Genomic DNA, 17500 nt, shown 5'->3' with positions numbered 1-17500 from the left:
ACGACACAAAAAAAGCTACCGGTAGTCTCTGCTATGGCCGATTCCTAGTTATTTTTAACTACGGTTTTGTGTCAAATTTTGTAAAAAAGAGCTGTTATCAAACATAGACCTTTTAAAAGGGCAACTACATATGGTAAAACCCTAGTTATGAAAATAAAGTGTTTGTCAAAAAGGACTCCACTAAATAGGTAAACAACTTTTCCTTTATTGCAAAAATTAAATGAAATATAAATGGAAAGCATTCATAGCAAACGCAACACATTAACTTAAAACTATTATTGTTATTTAAGTGTAAACTCATAGCATGCGATATTCGTCAAGTCCTATATATTTTTAGCTATACTGATTCGTGTAAACACGTTGACATAAAATGAACACACTCTAGTTCCCAGGCACTCTCTCTTTCTGTTTGAGAAGAAAGTGAACAGAAAGATGTCAACGTTATGCATGTCTAACAATTGAGTTTCTTTTAAGTAATTTTAGTTAACAGTGACAGCATGCGGGCGTTGAAAAATGGGCGAAAGCTATTAAAATTACAATCTGTTCGTTTGAATAAAAATAAGATAGTACGAAAAATGTAAATTTCAATGAATTCTACAGTTTCTAAATTTTAGCTCAATTTTTTTTATGCAAGTGTCCCTTTTCTAAGTAAAACTGGTTGAAAGTTATTTAACTGTAAACTCATAGCACGCGATATTCGTCAAGTCCTATATATTTTACCTATACTGATTCGTGTAAACACGTTGACATAAAATGAACACACTCTAGTTCCCAGGCACTCTCTCTTTTTGTTTGAGAAGAAAGTTAACAGAAAGATGTCAACGTTATACATGTCTAACAATTGAGTTTCTTTTAAGTAATTTTAATTTAGTTAACAGTGACAGCATGCGGGCGTTGAAAAATGCGCGAAAGCTATTAAAATTACAATCTGTTCGTTTGAATAAAAATAAGATAGTACGAAAAATGTAAATTTCAATGAATTCTACAGTTTCTAAATTTTAGCTCAATTTATTTTATGCGTGTCCCTTTTCTAAATAAAACTGGTTGAAAGTTCTTAAAGAACTTAGAAAAGGTCTTTGAACTCGAGTGATTTCTAATCACATTGCAGTCTCATCTTCATCTTCTCCATCTGGCCACATTGCACCCGCTGGGTTTCTTAACAGCGGTTTTCGTCCAAACGAACGCGCTCCTGTGAGACTGAATTCGTCCTCTGAATCGGTAGTGTGCACATCCAGAGTCTTCATCATGTAAGTATGCGGATGGTCATCGTCTTCCTCATGAACGTACTGGTTGGACGGCCTGCCTGTGTGGTCATCTAGGTAGATGCGCTCTACGTGAGATTTTCTCTTTCTACGTCGGCAAACCACGATAATAATAATGAGAAGGAACAAGAGAAATAGGAGTGACGAAACGGTCGCGACGACGATTTCAACTGTGGTAAGGACTTGTTCTTTAACATCAGTCTCTTTGGGACACTGTGAGAAAGCGTCGTAGGTGCCATACAGAAGACACTCAGGAATGCCAAGTACTTTCTGGCAGTACAAGCCGAACAGACTTACCGAGAGTTTGTAGTGAGCAAGGCTCCCAGAATCAGCCACATCGGTGAGGCAAGACTCGTAGAAAAACAGTGCTTGAGAAACCAAGGTCTTGCTACAGTGATCTTGCAACACCCCTTCATAAAATTGTTTGTAACATAACTGGACAGCAAGTTCTTTGAGAGTGGCGTTTCTGAACACAAGACTGTAATTTGCCATGGGCGTCATATGAACCCCTGAGGGGGCCCATCCAGGGGACTCACCGGAATGGATTAAGAACTGTACAATGGTCGTATTAACAGCTGAGGTAGTCTGTGGGGCACTAGTGACGTCAACCGGAAGCGGAGTATAAAAGATGCCCTCAGTGGTCAACCCCATTCCTTCGTCTAGAGGCAAGGAGAGCACTAATCCTTCACGGTAATTATCGAACTTTAAATACATCGAAGAGTTAAGTTGTTCCACAGTCTTTGCATACTGCCACACCTGTTGAAGACAAAGACAATTATCTCAATGCGTTTTATCGAAGAAAACGTTTTGAGGACTATTGCTGTTTCATTTATTGTTGCTTTGTCAAGTCAAACGAAACTCAGCAAGGAGGCGACGTCAACGAGATGAAATGACTCGATCTGCTTTCATTTCCTGTGATTTGGTTTGATTTTTGACCCGTGTGCAAGAGCACTTGCACACGGGTAGTACAAAATAAGATTGAGATTTTTTAACAAGTATGATTATTATTGTTATTAGTTGGGACCTTACACAATCTGTCCTCTCATAGAGCGCACTGTGCAGCGACGAGACATGAATTCCTCACCGGGTCAAGCGTTGAATAACATTTTTACACTGGTCGAGAGAGCAGAAAGTGAATTGTAATTTTTGGAAAAAATTATGAATTTTTTAAATTTAAAAGACATGTTTCGATGTTACGAATATCATCGTCAGTTACAAAGTGTTTGAAAAATCGTTAGGATTATATAAAATTTAAGTGCAACGTTCATAATTAACTATAAACAAAATAATAATGCAAGGCTGGTTGTACGGCTGTGAGGTTATATATTTTTTGTTTAAACCAAACAGAATTTTGTCAGTCACGGCATGACTTCTTCAGGGAGTTAAATGATTTGCCGATACAATGTTTTGAAATTCAAATATAAGCCAAAAGAAAACTATATATAACGCCCTGTTTGCAAGCAGGTAGGGTCACCCTAGCAGGAGGGTCAAAGATAGCTTTTTAAAAATTACAATCTTGTCACATTGTTTACCAAACGCTATTCGTATTTTCAGAATCAGATTCTTTCAGTCATTAGCTTCTGCAGTCCAATATTGGTTTTACAAAACACTTTTAGTCGTTACCTTAAATTCGTCCAAAGCTCCACGCATGTCATACTCGTTGTCCATCATATATCCCCGGATGTACCGTCCGAGAATAAGCAGCCCATCGAAAGAGAAGTGGTTCCCAATCTTAACCCCAAAAGTCGTCGCACTTTGTTGCCTGCCTTGCGCGTTCGCGGAAGCCTTCATTCGGCCATCAATATTCCTCCACGTCACCGCAAGGTGGGTCCACACGCCTTCAGTGATGTTAATACCGCTTACAAATTTCTCTCCGTCCCAGTCGACACGTATTCCGTTTTTACAAAAGATGGCAAAGTTTCCGCTATTTGTCGACGCAGAGAAGATTGCGTGGGTACCAATGATTTTATCACTAGAGAGTCTCTGGCTCGATGAGCAAAGCTCAGAAACACTTGATCCTTTATTGACTAGACAGATCCAGATTTCAATGGTAAACTCGTCAAGACCTGGGATGCTTGAGTTTCCACCGTACATGACAGCCGTGTTACTGGAAGAAAACTCCAGCATGTAACCTGCACCGGAAAAACTACGCCAGGAGTTTTTCGTAGTCAAGAAGTTATCCTCTCGTTTCATCTTGGATTGGCTGCTGAGTCTAAGATCAAGTGTTTTTTGATTCATTGAAAACTGGTTCGTGGTTTCCCTGGACGCGTTTATAGCTAGTTCTTGAGAAAGGTCAACTGCACGCAACGCACGGCTTCTGTTATTGTGTTCTTGCATCCACTTTCCCTCTTTCGCTCCACAAATGCCATCCGTGTTGTCTCTCATTGATTTTGGCATTTGAATTGCAGTTCCCAATGTACCATCGTATGCGAGGATATTGATCTGAACTCCCTTGTATTCCAAGAATCCAACCTCCAAAATAGTATCTTTGAGCCAACGGTATCTGATGTCAGCAACCTCAACCCATTCATCAGTACCACCAAGTGCGGATGTTTCGTTTGTTACCAGGTTAACAGTTCCACTTTCCATGGTCTCGAGATCAGTGTAACGAACAAAAAGCTTTGCTTGCGAGGAACGTAAAGTGACTTCGCTGATTCGTCGGCAGTTCATCATGTTATTGCACGGAACTATCAATGCCTGTGCCACCACAGCAGACAGGTTGATGAGCTGGTATGCACCGGGGACTTCGAAGTGAAAGTTCATGCCCATCACACTGGTGAAATGGGGATCGCCAAAGTTTAGAGCCATTTGCGTCTCAGACGAGTTGGCCAGAGCAGATTGGTCTGCGACTGCACAGTCTGTGCCCATCCAGCCGTCCGTACACACACTGCAATTTAATTGTGCATTATCTCCTGACAGATTGGTAACATTGCCTCTCCAGTGAGCATCGCAGTCACATGTACCATTTTCTTCACTGCAAACACCATGACCATTACAGATTTTCCTCAATCCTCCTAGACAAAGGTTGGAGCAATCCTCGCCCCAATAGCCAGGCTGGCATTTACAGGAGACAAGGTCTGTTGCATTCACATCCGGAACAGCGTATCCAAAGACACAACGCGTCGTGCACTGCGATCCAATCCAGTACGGAAATCGTTGGAGCTCAAAGTGATGACAGAGTTCCTTTGCAGGCCATGCAGTTAGTTCAAGAGCGCTTTGGCAGTAGTCTGCGAAGGAGACGACCGCGTAAACGGCAGAGTGTAGACTCAGTGATACCGAAATGTCGTATAGGCAAGCTTTGTAATAAAACTGGGCCACTTGAATTGTTAGTGCCTCGCATCTGGCGTACAATGTCCCACTAAGGAGAAGGCTGAAGCAGAATGATTCGGCCTCTAGTCGCAGCCTCACGTTAGCAAATGTAGTGTCTTTCGCTTTAGTTCGAGGTATGTCAGCATCTGAGAACGACCAACGCGGTTCATGGAACTTTGTTACATATAAGTGACTTGTCCCTTGCAAATCACGAATGACATTTCCCTCAGCTTGATTGAATTTCCATAGGTGAAGCAAGTCTGGGAATGAACTCACTTCCACATTTATCTTCCAATTCAGTTTCACAAGGTCTGGGTTCGTTCGTCTTTTCCACATGCGCACTTCGTCAATCTCACCAACGAAGCTCGATTTTGGGAGAAGATCGTCTGAGGAAACTGACGGCTGCCATTGGCCAAGCGTTAGGACTCCTTCGGTGGCAAAAACGCGGCTGTCAAGCTTAAATACACGAACTTTTACCTCTCCAGAATAGCTGAAGAAATAAAAGTGAAAGATCCCAACCAGCTTTTTATAGACAAGGGTAATTTGATTCCAACGATGAATCTCAAGGCTGAAGCCAGTGTCGTAGACTGATCCATTGTAGATGATGGTAAGGGTTACGTCGTCAACCAAGGCAAAAATACTGTGGCTTAAGTACGATAGAATGACCCCTCCTGGTTGGTGAGCCTTTACAAGAAGCTCAATCGTTAGAACATCGACTGTGGGAAAGAAGATGGGGCCTGATCGAACTGAGCTATCGGCGAAAAACAAATTGAAACCGCCGCCGGTGGGAATGCGGTGTTCGAAGTAGTGCAAGACCTCGTAGATGAACAAAGTCCGGGAAACGTCGACTATTGACCGGATCTTTAGGTCTGCTATGTACGATTCAAGACTGTCAAAGTTGTTGAACAAATGATCTATGCACGACCCTAGGAGACCAGTGGAGTTTTGACAATACAAAGCTGGTACGTTGACTGCCACGGAAAGACTGTTTCCAATAGTTAAGACAAATTTCATTCCATCTGGGCCGTATATGTGAAAAGTGACGGTGGAAATGCGAACCATGACGAAGTGCACTGATAGCTGGGTTCTGTGGTCAACTTGGAGTACTTTGCCATTCAACCAAACAAAAGGAAAGAAGGTTTCTGTCACCACGAGCGTTTTGATTGGTGCACGAATAACAACATGGGTGTCATGGAAACCAAAAGAAAAACCTGTTGTGCAAAGTGTGGTGTACGAGCCATCAGTCACGCAAGAAGCTTGTCGTAGCTGGATGAAAAAGTTGCGCTCAATGGATCGCAAAAGATAAAATTCTCCGATAACTCTGTGAGTAAAACTTACACCGAAGAACGTTGTAAAGTATCCATAACCACCAATCGATGCAAACACAACAGTGTTGGATGATATTCCCGTTACAAGCTTGACAGCAAATTGACAGTTCGTTCCATTCCATCCAGGACTACAGCTTCTACAGTTGCCATCGCCTGCCCAATTAACCTCACATTTGCATTGTCCTGTAACCCTGTCGCACAGCCCATGATCTCCGCATGTAGTTAAAAGACCACCTGGACATAGATGGGAACAATCGCTTCCCCAATAACCCTTGGTACAGACACAAAGGTTCCGGTCATTGGCATCCGCGGTCCCAAAGACACATTTGACATCACAGTTGTCTCCGATCCAAACAGGAAACTGGCTTCCTGGAAACTTGTTACAAAGCCGCTGAGCTGGCCAGATGGTGAGGTTTAGTGCCGCTTCACAATGGTCTGAAAATGTTATGACAGCCGTCAGGGCTGCCCCAATATTAGCACTTGCTGCTACATCTTTTAGACAAACCAGGAAGTAAAATTCAAGTTCAGCTTTCAAGTCACCGTAACAGAGGTCGTACATTGGACTCTCGAAGAACAATTCGCGGCAGAAAGATTTTGCGCTCGTTTCCAGTGTCTTATTGTGGAAATGAGTTTCAAATGGTCTTTCAGACGATGTAAAATTGGGTGTCACCTCTGCATCAGAAAATATCCACAATGGCCGTTGCCAAGGTGATTTCGGCAGATAAATGTGCTCGTCACTGACTGCATTTTTTACGACGTCACCCTCGCCTTCATTGATTTTCCAGAGTCCTGCGACGTCAGGGTGAGAGGGTAGAACATTCATGCGCCAATTCTGTTGAATGAGAGATGGATTGAAAGCTCGTTTCCACACGCGGAATTCATCAATGATGCCTACAAATGAATTATCCGTAAACGTTTCGTTTTGTCCGGGTGAAAGTTCCCATTGTCCAACCGAAAGGACCCCTCCTGGTATGAAAGGATTGGACGACAGTATGTAAGACCTTCGCGTTACTTTACCCAAAGAGTCGAAGTGATAAAACTCCAAAGTGTGCGTCTTGTGATACCAGATAAGCGATATGTGACTCCACTGATTAATTGTCAAATTAACTCCAGTGATTATGATGGTATTTCCAAAGTGTATTGTAAGAGAGTTCTCAATCAAAACAGCAAATGTTTGTGAGACTGCGTAGGAGAATACTGTTCCACCCAACTTGTACGGCTTAAGGAGGATTTCAATGGTGATATCGACGTTCACAGTAAATGCCTGCGTAATTGGCCTGGACGAGGCTCCTGAGTGGTTAAAAACGAGGGCATAGACTCCTCCAGATGGAAGTCTCGTCTCTTGGAAGTATTCATACTTCAAGACAATCAAGCTGTCATTCTTAAGAACAAGACTGTGGTTTGAAAGTCCTGAATTCAATGCCGACTGAGAGATGTTTGCAGGGAAGGCGGTTGAGTTGGAACTAACTGTAAGATCATTGTCTGGATTGTTGTCGCAAGAACCAAGCAGCCCAGTTGAGTTCGCGCAATAAGCCGGCTTTACATCCACTTTGAAACTCAAGTAGCGTCCATCAATGCGTATGTGAATGGCAAAATTGTCTCGCCAAGTAATAAGGTACTGGCCACTGCCTGTGTACTCCAGGTGAACGCCAAGATGAGTGTCTCCTAAGACAGTAACAAATCCGGATAGAGGTAGAACCTTTCCGTTGACCCAGATGACTGGACCTCCACCAGAGATGTAAGGAGCGTGGAATGATACCACGGTTGAGAAGATGCGTATTCCCAAGGCGTTGACACAAACGGATTGTAGTCGGCAGGGAACGTGACGAACTTGAACTTGGAATGATAAAGTGGGATCAAATAGGAGGTAGTATTCACCAACTGCCACAAGGGTGAAGCTGTATCCGTCAAAAGTAACGTAATGGCCTCCAGTGGACGATACCGCGATTGATACATGAACCTTCCTGACAATTACCAAGGCAAGGGAACAGTCGGCCCCAGTCCATCCAGAGGAACAAGCGCTACAGTCTTCTGTTCCATTGTAGTTAGCGTGGCACTCACATTTCCCTGTCCCGCTGTCACACATTCCATTGTTGTTACAAGGTGTCGCTACTCCGCCAGGACAAGGGTTACCGCACTCCGAACCCCAGTAACCATGGTGACAAATGCATGTCTCAAAATCGATCTTCTTACCAAAGATGCATTTTCGATCGCAATCCTTTCCGAACCAAATGGGAAAGTCCCTGCCGGGGAATTCATTACAGAGAGACTTGGCCGGCCAGAGTGTTAAGTTATTAACGGCTTGACAGTAATCAGCATAGGCTATAATCACTTCCAAAGACACGTACAAGGAATTAAAGCTTGCAATTCTTTGGAGGCAAGATCTGAAATAAAAAATGGCCACACCCAGGCCAAGGCTGTCGCAGTTTGAATATAGAGGGCCGTTTAACAACGTTCTATTACAGAATAATTCAGCTTCGACTTGGAATGTTTTATTCGCAAATGGAAAAGCTTGTTGTTGCTCGTAAAATGGCATTTGTAAAACCACATCTGAATACCTCCACTCTGGTTCCTTCCATGGTTTGAAAGGAAGCTCAAGGCTCATTCCTGTCACTTTATCAACAGCGACGATTCCTTCACCTTCATTAAACTTCCAAGTGTGTGCAATGTCTTCACTCCCTACACTAACGGATCTGTTCCAGGTCTGAAGAATGAATGCTGGATGGAAATACCGTGTCCAGATGCGAACTTCATCTATGAAGCCAGCGAAGACCTCGGTAGGCTGAATTCCAGAACCGTCCAAAGATGGCATCCAACCTGCGAAGGCAATTATCCCCCGGGAACAAAAATATCGAAGCCGATGTTTATGTCTAGACGATGCAACTGACCGCCAGATGAGAAGTAATAAAATTGCAACACCCCAGAGGATTTTCTAAACACAAGACTGATCTGATTCCATTCGGTGAGCTCCGCAGCAATGTTCGTAGGATAAACGTTATCTCCAAAGTACACAACGAACGCCCCTCCTGAGTTGGTAACAAAGAATGTCTTTGTCGCGGTATAGGAAACTATAACTCCATAACGGTCCGTTTTGAACATGATGTTAATTGTTATGTCCGTAGATACGAAAGCCTTGTAGATCTCTCCAGAAACAACTGTTGTATGGTCAAAGTAAAGTGCGTAGCCAGCATTAGCTTCTCGATATTCGATAATTCCCTTATAGACGTATTCGAATAAGCTGTGACAAGCCTTCACTCTTAGCTTCGAAACGATAAGTGATGTTAAGACATCTTGAGTTTTGTTCTCACTGCCTGATGCATATATACTGTTGGGATGGTTTCCGGATATGTTGAACGCGAAACTTCCGTCAGAACAGTTTGTATTCGGGCTGTAAGACAACAATGATTCTAAGAGACCTTGGTTGCAGGAACCAAGGAGGCCAATGGCCGACTTGCATACTAATCCACTTGCATTTGTGCTTAAGCTCAAGTACCGTCCGGTGACTCTTATTTTTAGGTACAATCCTGTGTATTTCACTTCCCACAAATGTGCTGTGATCTTTTTTACTTCGAACCCGTAAGTTTGAGTAGTAAGGCGATGGACATCGATATCGATTACTTTTCCGTTCAACCAAACAACAATGCTTCCAGCAGATGTGTAAGGCCCATGCAAGACAACCTTGTGAGATGCAAATTTCAATGCAATAGAATTAATGCATGTCAACTTTCGGTAGCATGCCACCAAGCGAACCTGCACAACAACTGGCACATATACGGAGTGTATGAGGTAATATTCGCCGGTTACGTGCAAGCTATAGCTGATACCACTTAGTGATGCAAAGTGACCACCAACGGAAACTGCGCCTACTCCGAACAAGGCACCGCTTGACGAACGCCGAGTGACGGCTGTTGAACAATCATTCCCCGTCCAACCGGTTGAGCAGGCTGTACAGTTTTCATTTCCTCGCCAGTTAAGTTCGCAAAGACATTTTCCAGTCACAACATCACAGATGCCATGGTTGTTGCAAGCACGTCCCTTTCCTCCAGGGCAAATACCCGAGCAATTTACTCCATAGAAACCGGGATCACATTCACAAACTTCGCTGATGTTTGAAGCTTTTCCAAAGACACACGGGGTTGTGCAGTTTGCTCCTATCCAGTTGGGAAAGCGTTTCCCAGGGAACTTGTTACATAGCGGCTGTGCTGGGAAATAGGTTAGGCCAAGATTTTTCTGACAGTAATCTGATAGTGTTATCACAGCATCGATGGATTGAACTGTTGATCCAGTGTCAACTACCGCTTCCACGCAAGCACGGAAGTAAAATTCAATTGTCACGTTACCTAACAATTTGCAAGCTGAATAGATTGGTCCTTGGAAGATGAACTCAAAACACACCTGAGTTGCGATTCCTTGCAAAGTCGCGTTGTTCTTGTTCGGATTCACTGTTACGATAGAGGCAATGGGTGCGTCGGAAAACACCCAATCAGGCTTTCCAAGAGGATATCTAGGGAATGACAACTCAACACCGGACACAAGGTCTTTGACAACCGCATTTTCACCCTCGTTAAATTTCCACAAGTTCATTAGAGATGGGGCGTTAGGTTGGATATTTGCACGCCAACTCTGCTGAATCAAGGCATAGTCAAACGGTATCTTCCATACGCATATTTCATCTATTTGTCCGATGAATACATTTGTTGGTTGCACACTGATGGTTCCTGAAGCGGGCTGCCACATCCCGATGGCAAATGTCCCTTCAGCAATGAAAGGATCTATAGTTACCTCGAATTTGCGTACCTGTACCAGCCCAGAGGAGAATGTGATAAAGACGAACAATTCCAGCTTTTCACGAACGAACACAACGGAGATTTGATTCCATACGTCGGCTTCGGTAGCAATTCCGGTATCGTACACGCCGAGTCCAATGACAACTTTCACTGTTATGTGGTTACTGATGTAAAAGGTTACAGTTGATGTGTAAGAGACGAGGGTGCCTCCACACAAACGAGGATCGCAAGATTTAACCAACAACTGCAAGGTTACTGTGTCACCCACAAAAAGACGAACTACACCCCGCGTAACCACAGCTGTGAACCTGAAATAAAGACTGTATATGCCACCGTAAATTATCCGCGTCTCCTTGCGAACTTCATCATCAAGAACAATAGCTGACAGACTGCCTTCTCCAACAGAAAGTTTTCCTTTGATAAACCCATCGACATCACCGTGAGAAGCGCTTTCTGCTCCGATCTCGTCTAAAACTGTAGTCGGCCGCCCTCCAGGAAACACGGAACTACCATTTCCTTGAGTGTCGTTTCGTCCCGGTTGCACCTTAAAGCAAGAGCCACAAAGGCCATCTGCGATCTTGCAAAAGCTCTCAGTCGCGGTAGACTCCACAGTTAAGTAGCGATCTCTGAACACTGTTTGTATGGACAAATGATGCGAGATGACTAGCCGGTAAGCATTGTTGGATGTTAGCAGAATGGTTACGTTATTCGCTAGCATGTCTTTTGTTGGCTCTCCTCCGGCAGCGACTTCTTTATCATTGGCATACACCAGTGGTGGTGATCCCTCGTCATATGGGGCATGAACACTGATGGAGAGTTCGTTGAACTTCACACCAATGGCACTAATACACACGGAGCTGGTCTCACATGGTACTTGTCGAACTTGCGCTTCAACGATTGAAGAACGAATCATCACAAACTCTCCTAACGCCTTGAATGTGTAAAGTGAGCCATCAAAGCCAGTAACATAGCCACTCTCAGAAATTGTGCATAGTTTAAATGAATTGTTTGCTACAGATGGACCTGTTGATGAAACAGCTACGGAGCAGGATGGACCTTTCCATCCTGGAGTGCAAGTGGAGCAGTTTTGGTCTCCTTCCCAGTTGGGGTGACATTCACATTTACCGGTCTCGGTAATACACTGACCGTTGCCAAAACATGGGTTTTCTGCACCTCCAGGACACAAATTGGAACAGTTTACGCCCCAGTAGCCACTATCGCATCTGCAAGCTCCGTCTGAGTACCATCCCATTTGGCATCCCGGTGAGCACATTGCCCAACTCACATCACCAGAATTCTCTGGAGGGAGAACACTGCAAAGATCTTTGGCTGGAAAATGTGACAGATTAAGTGCGGCTTGGCATTCTTCTGCAAAAGCAATTGCTGTCGTTATAGCTGAGTCTTGATTTTCAGAGGTTGACACTTCTTCAACGCAAGCGTCAAAGTAAAACGCGGATCCTCCAGTTGCGTTGGAACATTCATTGTACAGGGAACCTTCCTGGAATATTTGGGAACATAACTCTTCAGTCGAGTTGTCGACTGCATCCTCGAAAGGCTCTGCTAATTCGAAGGCAGAAGGTCTTGCAACTGCATCTGAAGGATACCATGCTGGACCTCTAAAGGGAGGAACTGCAAGATCGAAGTCAAATGATCCAACTGTTGCTCGGCAAAGGAAACCATTTCCTTCGTCAAACTTCCAAAGAAGAGCAATATCTGGCGTGTCCGCCTGCAAATTTGTATTCCATATTTCCTGAATCATAACAGAATCAAAGCGCTTGTTCCAGAAGCTTAGTTCGTCTACCCAACCAACGAAACCAGAAACTGAGAAAGAAACGGATGTAATCTGCCATAGGGCGATGGATAATGTGCCACCTTCAGGAAAAATCCCGACACCAACGTAAAAGACTCTTGTTTGAATAACGCCAACAGCATTCACCAAGTACAATTGCACCAGTCCCGTACTGCGCTTGTACACGAATGAGATGTGATTCCAAAGTTCCGTTTCGAGTGTAAGTTTTGTGTCAACGACAATTGCACCAAAGTAAATCCTGATTGTTCCATTTACAGTTATTGCAAAAGTTTCATTAAAAGCGTATGAGATTATCGTTCCTCCGTATAGTCTTGGATCCTTCGCCTTGACAAAGAATTGAACTGTGATATAGTTGCTGATGAACACGTTGGTGATGGGTGGAGTAACGATTGATGTGCCATTGAAAAATAGACAGCTTCCTCCGTTCACTGAAGGAGATTCACCCGATATATTTAAAATAGGACCAAAGGAACTTTCATTACGCGGGATAGCCCATTTATTCACATAGGAGTCGAGCATATCTTGTGTTATCGTGGTTATGTCAGGGTAAGTGTCCAAAAGTCCTCCTCCTCTAGTACAATTCGAGGGCAGTGGATTTGATCCAGATTCTCTGCATCTACCGAGTAGACCGCAAGCCTCTCGACATAGTGATCTGTCAATGGTGATAGAGACATCAAAGTGCATTGCGAAAGAATTGATAACAAAATTTAAACCTCCTGGTCCTGTTAGGGTGAAAGAGTTGAGCGAAGATCGTTGAAATATAAATCCCGGCACTCCAAAAGAAATGAGAGTCTTGTAATTGACTGGCAAACCGTTCCTTGTAATCAGTACTCGACTAGCACCACCGATACTGCTGTGAATTGCTACCACAGTTTCTCTTACTCTCACAATCGCGCATCGTAGTCTCACAGAATTGCCAACTCTTACTTGTCGGAACTGGATGTTAAGGCCATACCGAGGTAAATCCAAGACGCGAAATTCGCCTGCAACATTTACATTGATTTTCACACCATCCAAAGTAACATAATAACCAGTTCCAAAGACCGAAGTCATCGGGAGCTTTTCATTGGGTGCTGCTATGGCGACCGAACAGTCTTTGCTTACGTAGCCAGCAGTGCACCGACTGCAGTCAAGAGCTCCTCGCCACTTTCTTTTACATCTGCAGATTCCACTGCGACTCAAGCAACGCCCGTGCCCACTACAGACTTTAACAGGACCTCCAGGGCAGAGTTCGTCACAATGCTGCCCCCAGAAACCGCGGTCGCACTTGCATTTGCCGTAAAATCCCCGAATCTGGTATCCATACTTGCATGGAATGTCACAGCTCACGCCAATCCAGTTGATAAATCTCGACCTTTGAAATACTTCGAACCTATAAATAAACGAATATGATTAGCTGATATCCAAGATCCACATCTAACATATCAAAACAGTAGCAAATGACTTGGAAGTTAGAACTTACATCTTTCCTTTGAGTTGTCTCAGACAATTTATATCTAGGACAATTTCTCTAGCCCATTGATGTGTAATGACTCTAAGTTCGTTGTATGTGTGTACATTAAATTCTAAATTTATGCAGTAATAATGACAAAAAATAAGGCATGAAAAAAAATTACTCAAACAGGGAATGATAGATGATAGTAATAATAATAATAATAAGAATAATAATAATAATAATAATATTATTATTATTATTATTATTATTATGAACATCATTTAAGTGTCAACTCTTCTAGCGCACTAATTGTGGACACTGTACATAGAAATTAACTCAAATCAAATGTTGTTTTGAGAAAACGGGAACACCGGAATACCCTCGAGAAGGACTCTCGGAACACAGAAGAGAACGAACAAACTCAACCCACATATGACGGCAAGTCTTGAAAACATTGATGTGAGGCAAATGCTCTCAGAACTGTGCCAACACTGCTCCCAAGAGTTTATTACTCATGAACTAAAATTATTGGGAGGTCCTAATACTGGAACCTGCTTTTAAATAGGTATACAATATTCGCCGATAACATCCTCGTTTTATCAAAAAGCAGCATTTAAAACACACTTAATCTGGCTAGTTTATGATTGTCTCAGACTCTTTAGATTATTACAAGTTATTGCCCATGTTAGTTTTAAGAATTAATTAACAAATGCGCATATGTTGGTTTAGCCTTACCCTAGATGGGTGAATCAACGTCTCATTTTTCATGTTTGAGTATTTTGAACCCAGGAATACCGGTTTTTAGAGAAGCATAATTCCAGTATAATAGTACTTTTGCAGCATAATTTCGAGCAGAATTGTCTTTTTTGGGGGCAATTCTTCCGAGCCTTTTTTTCGAGCAGAATGTGGAAAGGCCTACCTGTCAACAAGGAAAAACCGCAGATAACAACAGCCAATGCGAACACAGGAGATGTCCTGCAGTGTCCTTTGGGACGACCCGCAAAAATGTTATTATTATTATTTCTTTATTTCATCTTTTGCACGACCGCGCTTCTTTTTAGGTTTTACTATGGACTCTTTTCATGTTTATCCTTTCCCAGGAAAAAGTCATTCCCCAGGAGTAAACCAACGACAATGTGTGAAAAAATTCGACGATGTTTATAAGAAATAACACGACTTGAAATTCAAGACTACGGTTAATTTCCCACGGAAAACGTGACCAATTCCTTGCGTTGACAGTTTCTAACAGACTTTTCCCGCCTTTGCTGACTAAGAAAGATCCATCAAAAAATACGTTTTCGTTAATAACGTGCGATTTGTTTAACATTTTGGAGTATTTTTCTAGAGAAAGTAGTCAAAGTAGTATTGATTACTATGAAATAAGGAAAAAAAAGACAAAAATTTCGCCCGTGAAGGTGTACCGTAACTTTAACAATATTAGAGAGATTTAGAATCAGGTTTAGGAAAAACGGCAAACGTGAGACTGAAATTTGCGTTTTGCCACCAATAAAAGAAAGTTGTATGATTTTAACTCATTTTTTCCTGTTAGCTAAAGATATCGATCCACTATCTAAAAGGAGAGAGTGGATTATTACAGTAAGGAAATTTTCAAGCTTTTATGACAGCAACAGCCTGTCGTTTGCCTTTTAACGTCAACGCGATGATAAATTTCTCTATTTTTGTTGTTATCCAGGCGGCCGTTTATTCAGAGATGGCGTTTAATCAAGTAAATACCGAATCCCGTCGTCGATGAGACAATATCACTATTAAATATCTGAAATACCTGCACATCTGTCTTGCTGGCCATACTGTTAAGTTAAGCTGCAACTGGCATGTATCTGCAAAAGCGACCACAGCACTCACTCCAAGCGATACTTGGCGACTGGACGCAATGACTCTTAAACACGCTCTGATATAAAACGATATTGTTCCAACGCCCAACCCTCCACAAGCGTAGCTTACAGGCGACGTCTTGATGTGTTCATTGCACCAATCCTCTGCTTGCAATCTGAGTTTCACTGGTCCTGGAAAGTTATCTTTCCGGGTGGTAACTGGAAGGAATCCCTGGACCAATGGCCTGAACTGAAGACCCCACCGAGGGGCTCTGCGCAACAGATGGAATGTCCGATGTACGCCACTAACCTAAATCGTACACAACGTCACTCTGTCCTTCATTGAAACTTCCAACACAAATTGCAAGGTGGGGTGCCGTAGAAATGACATGTATTCTCCAACTAGGGGTCTCTACCTCGTGGCAACACTGGAAATTGCCGATTCATCCAGAAGGCGAACTTCGTCGATAACGCCCATAGAAACCCGCGCAACCGATTCGCTTCTTGAGTGGTAGTTGGTCTAGGTGGGGGTGCTGGAAATCCATTGACCGACCGAGATGATACATCCTCCTGCTTTGTCAGGTTAGGCTCCAGAGATCATGTTGTAGGGTCGCCTGACGGACACCCCAGACGGAATTGATGTGGTCATAAACTGTATTGCGACCGTTAAAATTATCATATGAGTCAAAGGTTACTTGGTTTCCAGGTGTCTATCGTATGGAGAGAGCCCAGTATCCCAGAGTTGGGCCGAGACCAATTCGCACTGTCAAATTCACCTCAAAACAATCGCGTTAGTGTTATTGTCTTGCTGTATGTAAAAAAGGAATCACCAGGGTTGATTTAGTAAGAGGCTTAAACAAAAGTTCGATGGTGATGACAGGGTGAATGGAAATACCTCAGGAATCAGATCAGTGGAGGGACGCCCAAACCGCTTAAACTTGAGGGAGTTTATTAGCTGCACCGGTTACCACCCGTTCTCTTTGTAATCACCATTAGTTGTACACGGAAAAGGCGAGCTTCGGCAGAAACTCGGCCAGGTTCTCTGTAAAGACGATCCACTTGTGCCGTTTAAGTCATTCTCTCTGTTACCATCACAATTTCCACACAATGCAGTCGTTTCGTTGCATAAGGACTTGTTGATATAACCAGCGATCACGCGTCCTCTTCCTACAAACACGGAACTGGAATTTGCGGTCTTCACCACTACTAATTAGACAAAAGTATTTGAAGATGTCTGATCAAAACCACATCACTTGAAATGTTGAGCTTGTCGAAGCGAACTTTAACCAAGCTACCCATTCACCCAAACAACAGGTCGATTGCTTTCATCCTAAGGAGGTTGGAATGTCATGCTCATCCGGTCGCGAAAAGCGAATGCAACGGTGCAGTATACAGCGAGTTTGCCATTGTGGCCAGGGCACTTGCCCGGAATGTCCCACTAAAGCGGTTACTCTTAAACAAGCCAAAACTCACCGACTCCAACGAAAATTAAAGTGAGCATCGGTCAAATGTTCGTGAAATGCCCTCCAGAGAAACGCGGAACACGCTGGGAAGTGCGAGGCTGCCAATGCTACCGAACAGTCCGCTCCGCTCCATCCGGAGTGAACAGCTGCTACAGTCGCTGTCACCTTGCCAGTTAAGATCCATTCGCCTTTTCCGTCCTCACGCATTGCAGTTTCCATGGTCACTACAGGGGGAAATTTCTTCCCTGGGCATTCATTGGCCCAGTCTTCTCCC

The 17500-nt window shown here is 43.3% G+C and overlaps 3 protein-coding genes across 3 annotated transcripts in view; 1 reads left to right on the top strand and 2 right to left on the bottom strand.

Annotated features, from left to right (window-relative positions):
• Window positions 1–968: 968 nt before the first annotated feature.
• Window positions 969–8852, bottom strand: LOC137969375 (uncharacterized). Its single transcript, XM_068815583.1, has 2 exons — window positions 2886–8852; window positions 969–2018 (listed from the first exon to the last, which is right to left on the bottom strand). Exons 1-2 carry the CDS (start codon window positions 8709–8711, stop codon window positions 1098–1100), a joined length of 6747 nt encoding a protein of 2248 aa, XP_068671684.1. The 5' UTR covers window positions 8712–8852; the 3' UTR covers window positions 969–1097.
• LOC137971436 (uncharacterized) lies at window positions 8729–16241 on the bottom strand. Its single transcript, XM_068818263.1, has 3 exons — window positions 16180–16241; window positions 15715–16035; window positions 8729–13868 (listed from the first exon to the last, which is right to left on the bottom strand). The coding sequence occupies exons 1-3, from the start codon at window positions 16239–16241 to the stop codon at window positions 8729–8731; spliced, it is 5523 nt and encodes a 1840-aa protein (XP_068674364.1).
• A 79-nt stretch (window positions 16242–16320) lies between these two features.
• Window positions 16321–17500, top strand: part of LOC137971434 (E3 ubiquitin ligase RNF157-like) — a 20018-nt gene continuing 18838 nt past the window's right edge. The window contains exon 1 of the mRNA XM_068818262.1: window positions 16321–16345. Coding sequence (XP_068674363.1) covers window positions 16321–16345 — 25 coding nt within the window. The remainder of the gene's footprint in view (window positions 16346–17500) is intronic.

This window comes from Montipora foliosa, chromosome 9 (assembly GCF_036669935.1).
Source record: "Montipora foliosa isolate CH-2021 chromosome 9, ASM3666993v2, whole genome shotgun sequence".
NCBI classification, from domain to species: Eukaryota; Metazoa; Cnidaria; class Anthozoa; order Scleractinia; family Acroporidae; genus Montipora; species Montipora foliosa.
This window is presented reverse-complemented; position numbering and strand designations above follow the sequence as displayed.